The sequence below is a fragment of the Drosophila arizonae genome, chromosome X, assembly GCF_054131065.1.
Source record: "Drosophila arizonae isolate 15081-1271.41 chromosome X, UAZ_ARI_1.0, whole genome shotgun sequence".
NCBI classification, from domain to species: domain Eukaryota; kingdom Metazoa; phylum Arthropoda; class Insecta; order Diptera; family Drosophilidae; genus Drosophila; species Drosophila arizonae.
The window spans coordinates 16,685,013-16,694,030 of NC_142927.1; the positions used below are offsets into that span (position 1 = coordinate 16,685,013).

Sequence of the window (9,018 nt, forward strand, 5' to 3'; positions counted from 1 at the left end):
ACCAACTGTAGTTTTTACTGTTATATAGTATAAGGCAATGTTGTCATTCAACTAATATGACATGCAGCTCTATTGGACACAATATTTTAGAGGTAGTAATTAGCCATTTCCTTATTTGCTTGTATACTTATTTTAGCTGGATAGCTATTAATTTAAATGTATGCCTATTTTAGCTGTTTAGCGATTCATTTTTATATTTGTTTAGTTTTTTTTTTTATATTTCTTTTAGCTATTTATATTCATATTTATTTTAGCTAATTTGCTAGATCTTTCTTATATATCTTTTAGCTGTTATCTTAGTTATTTGGTGACTTTTTTATATTTAAATTTAGCTGTTTAGCTATAAATTTCTTATATTTATTTTGAGTTGTTTAGTGATTTATTTTAAATTTTATTAATAATATTTATTTATTTTAACTAAGTATTTAGTCATTTTTTATATTTCTTTTAGCTTATTTTTTTTTTTTATTTATATGGTCATTATTATTAGATTATTTATTAGATTTATTTATTTTGCTGTTTAGCTATTAGTTTTTAATATTTATTTTTAGTTTTTTAGATTTTTTATATTTATTTAAGCTATTTAGCTAGTTATTTCTTATATTTATTTTAGCTTTTTATTATATATAATTTGTTATTTATGTATTATTTTGTTTCTGTATTTTTTCTATTTAGCTATTACTTTTGTATATTTATTTTTAGCTATTTAATTAAATATTTTTTAAATTCATTTTAGCAATTTTTTTGTATTATTATTTTAACTACATACATATTTATTTTCATATTTTTTTTATTATTAATATTATAATTTTTATTTATTTTTGTTTTCATGTTAATTTTAGCTATTTATCTATTTAGCACCACCTCGGCGACGCATTCCTCTTTAATTCATAAAACAAATATGAAGTTTTTTTTTTGGTGTTTTTAATAACTATCTACAACATGCACATAATATAATATTGTTTATAGCGTAAGAACTTAGCCAAAGATAAATACTAAACGAAAGAAAAAAAAAAAACATTGAAAAAAAGTGGTTAACTTAAAGTTTATACAATTTAAAGCTCGAACTGCTTTTCTTGATGTTGTGACTATTGTTCGTCTTGGCACTGTGAAGAACTTGTTCATTTGCAGCTGGTTCGCGCTTGTGGTTCATGCATGTGGACTGTACAAACACAAGCCGAGAGTAGATGGCAGCGCTGCTGCTGTTGGAGGACTTAATGAACTAGTTCATTTGGTTGCAGCAACAACACGGAGTGAACTAGTTGCAAGCGAATCCACTGGCCAAGCACTTCACTTCACTTCACTCCACTTCACTTGACTTCCATCATCCCCATCCCACTCCCCTCATGCGCCGATTACTCCGATGGCTGCTCCACATGACGCCTCGCCCTGGGCATGGCCACGTCCAGGGATCGATCCACATACGCAAAGTTGTCCACAACGCTCGAGTAGAGCACACCGCCCATCATGGTCAGGGCGCCGACAATGGCAATCTTGGACCACATACTGTGTTTGTGTGTGTGTATTTTTTTTTTAGCAACAACTCGAGCTAGCCGACCCGACTGAAGATATTAGTATTTGCAATATGCGCGGGACGCTCGCCCTGCATGACGCTTTATATAGCGCCGGCCCGACCCAGCGGGAAGCATTCCAGGCCTTGGCAGTGACGTCGCCAATGTCGCAGAGCTTTCGCGCTCTATGTGCGGCTGGTCACGTCGGCCGACCCCTTGCGCCAGAAAAGCTCCCGGCCACAGTCTAGCCACACACATAATGCACTTCCTTCACTGCCGCCGGCCGCCCACTCATTATCGATCAGTCGATAAGAACGTTTACCAAAGCTTTTCCCCCACCTAGCAATGTGTGTGCGTGTGTGTGTGTGTGTTTGCATGTTTCTTTTTTTTTTTTTTTTGCAATATTTGTATTTGTTTATTGGCTCAGTTTTGTTTATCAAGATCTCTTAATCTGGCCGCGGCTGCGTATGTTTTGCCATTTGATTATGAACTCACATATATTTAGACAAGCTATCATAATAGAATAAACATGTTTTCCGTTGTTTTTGTTTACGCGTCTATATATAAGTTTATAGCTCGATTCGGCAGCCGAGCGTTATTTGCCAATTTTTGTAAAGGTGTTCTTGCGAAAGGCGAGCATTAAAATACGATAAATTCCTACAGAAAGAGAGAGTGAATGAATATAGTAGAGTGAGAGGGAGCATGAGAAAGCCAAAGATCTATATCTATATATTTATATTGGCATTTATTATTTTATATGTATAAAATATATACATTTTTTGTATTATATTATTTTATTTTCATATAAAATTAATATCTAATTATATTATTATTATTATTATTACCATGCATAAATTTATTTTTTTATTTTATTTTCATGTAAGATATATTTGAGTATCAAAATATATGTTATTGGCTAATTTTAATAGGCCTTTTATTTTTAATCTGAGAAAATATTGTAGTTAATTTTTATATACCCATAATATATATTATTTATTTGTATCAGTTTTCTCAGCATTTTGTTGGTTAGTTAGTTTTTAATTCAATTTTAGATATAAATATAGATATGTATATAATATAATGTACTGTATATAATTTGTTTTGCCTCATTTTAATGGTTTTTTTTTTTTTCTTAAATTAATTTTGAGAAAAATATATACCACACCATATTTATGTATTGTACATAAATATAATTTTTTTTTTCTTTTTGCTGGTTGAATATTTTTATGTTTTTTTTTTTTTTTTTTTTTATTTTCAGATTTTTCCAATATTATTTTGATATTTTTGATTTTTTTTTATATAATTATATGCATCATATTAAGTCAGAAAATTATTATTTATGTGTATATTTATTATTTATATATATCTGTATATTATATAATATTTGTTTATTTTATGTTCCTTTTTTTCATTTCCCTATTTCTTTGTTTTTATTTATTTTTAGATATATCTGTATATGTATATATATATACAATTTAATTTCAATTTAATTTTTTTATTTTCGACTCCATTGATTAGCGAAAATACTAATTTGAGAGCATTTCGCAGTTCGTCGTGGCAAAATATTTTAAATTGTTTATTTTTTCCATCAACTTTTTTATTGTTTGCTTGTAAAATTTAATTTCAAGGTTGTGTTGCGTTCTGGTCGTAAAAATGAATCAGAAATGCGACATGAACTTGAGCATACGTATGCGACTATAAGTATAGCTATATATAAATATATAAATAAATATAAATAAGAAATATTGTATATACATATGACAAATGCTCGACCTACGCCAACAGCTGAGATATGTGGAATAATATCTTTAGCTCTCGCACGCTGAAACTATTTTCTATTGAAATTCGCTTAAATACGTAGTAATTTCATTGGTAGGGTATCTTCGAGTGCAGAACATTTTGTTGCTCTTTGCATTGCATTCCATTAGCGGGCCTTATCGAGGTTTTAGTAATAACTTTATCTACTAATTAAGCTCACTAATTGCTGAGGCTCCAATGCGAATGCGAATGCGAATGCGCATGGGCGTAAAAGCCCAGAGCTTACAGAATGAGTATGAGTCAAACAATAGCTAAATACTAAACCGAATCCATTTTGCTTCGCATTGTGAATGATGCGTTGAGTCAGCCCAGCCTCAACTACAAGTAATCATGTGATGTAATCATGAGCGTTGAGCTAATGTCTGTAATCGCATGCTGAACATGATAAGCATATGCATGTTAATATAAATATAAATATACATTCATATATACATATATACATTGAGTATATTGAGTCGGAGATGCAGGCGCATTGAATGAGCTGCACGACTGCAGTCGGCTTAGGATGGCTATTATGCAAATAATTATGCTTAACTTGGCCAGTAACTAAATGCGTTGACAGACAAAGGAGGCCTGCAAATAGCACAGCAAATATTCCAATTCGCAATAGGACAATAGATTAATTATCAAGCATCGAGCGACCAAATCGAATACCTTTTGCTTCCAAAGTTGCTTTCGAATTGAAGCGGAGCATAATTAATGGAAGTGAATGCAAAATGAATAATTAATAGTTATAAGATATAAGATATAAGATATAAAATATAAGATATAAGATATAAGATATACGCTATACGATATAAGCTCTAAGATATACGATCTAAGATCTAGATATAAGATCTACGATCTCGACTCTCCTATCCGATCTCCGCTCTCCGCTCTCCGCTCTCCGCTCTCCAGCTCTCCGCTATCCGCTCTCCGCTCTCCGCTCTCCGCTCTCCGCTCTCCGCTCTCCGCTCTCCGCTCTCCGCTCTCCGCTCTCCGCTCTCCGCTCTCCGCTCTCCGCTCTCCGCTCTCCGCTCTCCGCTCTCCGCTCTCCGCGCTCCGCTCTCCGCTCTCCGCTCTCCGCTCCGCTCTCCGCTCTCCTCTCTCCGCTCTCCGCTCTCCCTCCGCTCTCCGCTCTCCGCTCTCCGCTCTCCTCTCCGCTCTCCGCTCTCCGCTCTCCGCTCTCCGCTCTCCGCTCTCCGCTCTCCGCTCTCCGCTCTCCGCTCTCCGCTCTCCGCTCTCCGCTCTCCGCTCTCCTCTCCGCTCTCGCTCTCCGCTCTCCGCTCTCCGCTCTCCGCTCTCCGCTCTCCGCTCCGCTCTCCGCTCTCCGCTCCAGCTCTCCGCTCTCCGCTCTCCGCTCTCCGCTCTCCGCTCTCCGCTCTCCGCTCTCCGCTCTCCGCTCTCCGCTATCCGCTCATCCAGCTCCCTCCGGCTCCAGCTCCGATCTCCGCTCTCAGATCTTCCAGATCATACTAAGATAGACTGATCGCATTCCTGACAGCAGTTATTAGTTTAACTGGTTATTGTTAAGTTTTCCAACCATCTTCATATAAATAACATCTATATGTATGTGTGCATCTGTGTGTATGTGTGTTTGTGTGTGTGTTTGTATGTTGTGACCTCGCGTTGTTTACGCGGATATTAATCGAAGCTCATAAAGCAGCGAAAACAAAGACAACAGACAATGCTGCTGGTGTTAAGGGATGGAGGAAGGTAACGGGCTGGCTGAGCGGGGGAGGGCTGGGTCGGTTGGTGGGTGGCTGGCACGTGGTTGTTAGCAGCGTATCTATGGTGGCGACATCGTCGCATGTAGATAAACAGGCATTAATAATATAAATTTGGCCAGCATTGTGCAGAGACGTTGACTGTTCCCCGGAGTGTGAGCAGTTCGGGGGATGGCTAAGTGGGGCAGGGGGCTGTTGCGGGGCTGGGTAGACTAACAGATTGCCATCATTTGTGTTTGCTTATGGTCTACGAGCATGTGGATGGCATATAGCTGCCTGCAGCTGTATAGCTATAGTTGTATCTGTATCTGTATCTGTATCTGTATCTGCAGCAGATTATGTATCTACAGCTATATCTTTGGCGTCTGCTGAGTGCCTGCCAAAAGGGTTGCAAGTGCCACTTTCGGTGGCATCCTTCATGCCAGCTGCTGCTGCTGCTGTCTCTGCCTCTGCCTCTGCTGCTGCTGCTGCTGCTGCTGTTGCTCAGTTTTTCAGTTTTTAGCATATTAGTTCCGACTCGTGAACCATTTCTCCGAGTGCAGCGCTCTTGACGTTTTTCCATGTGAAATTAAATTTCCTAATAAATATGCACCGTACCGGCGAGCGAGCGGGCCTGGCGGAGCGGGCCAGTCCATGTTGTGGGGCAAACGTCGGTCGCATCCGCTTGTGCCAATTTTGCCAATGCAAAAAAAGAAAAGTATATATACATATACATATATATACATATATAGAAAAAGCTACTGCACCACCTGAGAGCCACTTTCTTGTAGCAATGCCAGCCAAATCCAGCCCAATTCCCACCTGCACACACACACACACACACACGTACACAAACCTGCGGGACGTATTTGTGCTGTGCTCGGTTTATTCGCTTGCACTTCCTTCCGGCCGGGCCTCAACGTTAAAAAACCTCAAGTAAACAGACGATGCAGCCGCCCCCAGACGCCCCCAATGCCGCCACCCACTGGGATTCCGTTTTCTGTGCACAAATTGAATTCTCGAGCGCAAACTGAATGTGTGTGCGTGTGTGTGTGTGTATTTGTTAATTTTCGCACTGGAAAATTGCATCAACTGGTTTTACGACTTTTTGTGCGGTCGTAACGCAACAGCAAAACACGGCAAATATCTAACTTTCTCCAAGTGCCACGGCTCGAGCTCACAATGCCTAGCGCACAGTTCAAAGTTCACGTCGTGACAGCCATAACAGGGCCAGAACACCATCGGAGGCACCATCGACGGCGAGGGCGAAGGCGAGAGCGAAGACTCTGGCATTAAGTATACCACGCGGAGGCCGCATCGCATCGACTTCGAAATGTCATGTCAAGCCGCAGAGATCGATAGATCGCGTGCTCGCATAACAATTTCAACTGAGATAATTGTTCTAATTGGTTAAAAATGTAGCGCAGAAGCCAGAAGTATTTGCCGTTAGTTCAGTTGAGCTGAGCTGGGGTAAGCTATCAAGGATATGTTACGTGCGGTTGATGGAAACATTCCCGAAGGTAAGTTAGGCTAGAAGCAGTTCAAGTGTGAGGGATTTGCGATACATATAGGTAGATGTGACAATATAATATATGTGCCATCGAATCTCTTTTGTATAATCTAGAGAACTATCAAATATGCAATACTCTAATAGATGGAATCTCTCTTACAAATAAAACTGCTATCCCTTAAAATATCCTCTATCATCAATATGCATTACTATAGAATGAGCTCATATAGAATGGAGCATCCCTATAGGTAATATCTATAATAACTAAAGATACTATCCCAGAAGACATTCATTACCTGTGAAACTATGGGAACTATCTAATAGATAGAGATGCCATCAACTATCCAATCCCTTGGAATATTATATTCCATCTAAATGCATAACTATGGAACAGTTATATAGAATGAAGCATCCCTATAAGTAATTTGTCTTATTCCTACTGATACTATCCCAGAAGACATCATATCAAGCTATCATAATTATCGAATAGAGTTTCTCTTGTAAATATTCCTATACTAATACTATCCCTTAACATTTGCCATACTATATATTTGCCTAGCTATAGAGAAAGCTGTAGTTATATAGAATGAAGCACCCCTATATAATTCCTACTATCCCACTATAGATCTGCCTAGCTGTAAAGAATGCTGTAATTACATATATAAAATGAAGCACCCCTATATAATTCTTATTATCCCAGAGGACATTCCTTGAAATCTATGAAATTATTATATATGATATAATTATAGAGATGCTTACTCTTCCATGAGCAAATCCATACTAATACTTTGCCACAAAATATTCTTTACTTTCTATATATGGAAGATATCATACAATCTTATAAAATGATCTCCTACAAATTATACCACAACGATACTATCCCGAATAATATCCTTTACTTTTTATTTGGCTATATAATATGCTATTATATATTATAATGAATCTTCAATATGGGATAAGTCTTCCACATAGGAAATACCTTGCAAAGACTACCGCATTAGATATCCTATACTACAATACATTGGATATCAATACTACAATACAGTAATAATACGATATCTATTGGTAAATGCTTATAGAAGACAGCTTTCTTATTACCCATGTTCATCCATATATGCATCATCTATAACATATGCCAAATTGTTGTACAATCAAGCTCTCTAATACCTCGTACTTTTACTATTGCTATCCCACAAGGTATTCTCTACAGGAAAATTATCTATAATCTCTACTCACTAGCCATATCAGTTCACTTTATGTGGATATTTGACTAGAGCTTAATATACATAGATATAGATTACTCTCTATGGACTGTACTCTCACTAAAAAATCAAAGTCAATATGTACATATATATTGTAGTACCCCATGTTTGTCAAGCCGTGTACTAGATTCGATATGCTTCATCTCTCTCTCTCTCGCGCTCTCTCGCGCTCTCTCTCTCTCTCTCTCTCTCGCTCTTGATGCAGGGTATTGGTGTCTGGTCACTGATAAAACACTCATTTAAATGATAATTACACTTCTCGTTCTACTCTAACCGAACATGTCAGTTGGATGTTAACTACATTTGTGTGCACTCTGCTGGTTAGCAGGAGGCGGGGAACGGGTGGGGGCTGGGGCTGGGGGTTTGTAGTTGCGTGGGTGCTTCGGGCATGCCTTTTGTCCTGATCCATGGTGTGCATTTTAATTTATGAGCAAATTTTGCGTATCTAATGCACAGCGTCCTGCACTTTGTGTGCACAATTAAATTTTCAATGTAATTTCACGCACAAATGCCTTCAATTGCACGCAGCACCGCTGTTGGGCGCTGCGCGCTGGGTGGTCTGAGGCGGGTGCTGCCGGGTGGTGCTCGTAGGCCCAAGCCAGCGATTAGCATCGTGTGCATCAGGTGAAGCGACATAATCATAATAATCGCATTGACACTACAAATGAACGCGCGCCAGGCGCGGGGACGCACGGAGACGTCGACGGACGGACGGACAGGCTGCGTCGACTGCGGCTTGTCGGTGTGGCTCGGGCTGAGGTGTGGCGGCCGACGCAACAGGAAGACTGCACTTATCGAGCAGCATTCACGCGCTTGAGTGGCATCAACATTTTTACGGCCGTTGTTTTGTTTTGGCAAACGGCCGATTAACGTCGCTTATCAATTAGCACAGTTCGCCAGCTATCAAAGAGCCGACGCGACGCCGAGGCCGCAGCCGCAGCCGCAGCCGACGACAACGCCCCATCGATAAGGCGTAAATAGAACAGCCCAACCCCATCTTATCTACTATGCGTGTGTGCGCGTCTGTGTGTGTGTGTGTGTGTGTGTGTGTGTGTATACAGTTTGCATGCAACTTGCATAATTTTTTATTTATCAACGCAGTTAATCAATAAATCAATTTGTAAAATGTTTTACAGCTCTCTTCGTGTAGTTCCCCAAAAGATAAGGCCTACACTTGGATGGCCTCGAATACAGAATGAATTTAAGAGTGCAGCTAGGAAGGGAGCTAGCCT

The 9,018-nt window shown here is 39.0% G+C and overlaps 1 protein-coding gene across 1 annotated transcript; it reads right to left on the reverse strand.

Annotated features, from left to right (window-relative positions):
- Positions 1–772: 772 nt before the first annotated feature.
- LOC108620093 (uncharacterized) lies at positions 773–1,601 on the reverse strand. Its single transcript, XM_018016964.2, has one exon. The coding sequence runs from the start codon at positions 1,503–1,505 to the stop codon at positions 1,356–1,358; it is 150 nt and encodes a 49-aa protein (XP_017872453.1). The 5' UTR covers positions 1,506–1,601; the 3' UTR covers positions 773–1,355.
- Positions 1,602–9,018: the final 7,417 nt, after the last annotated feature.

Coding starts and splice junctions, on each gene's coding strand:
- LOC108620093 (XM_018016964.2), bottom strand. CDS start 1,505: ATGTGGTCCAAGATTGCCATTGTCGGCGCCCTGACCATGATGGGCGGT.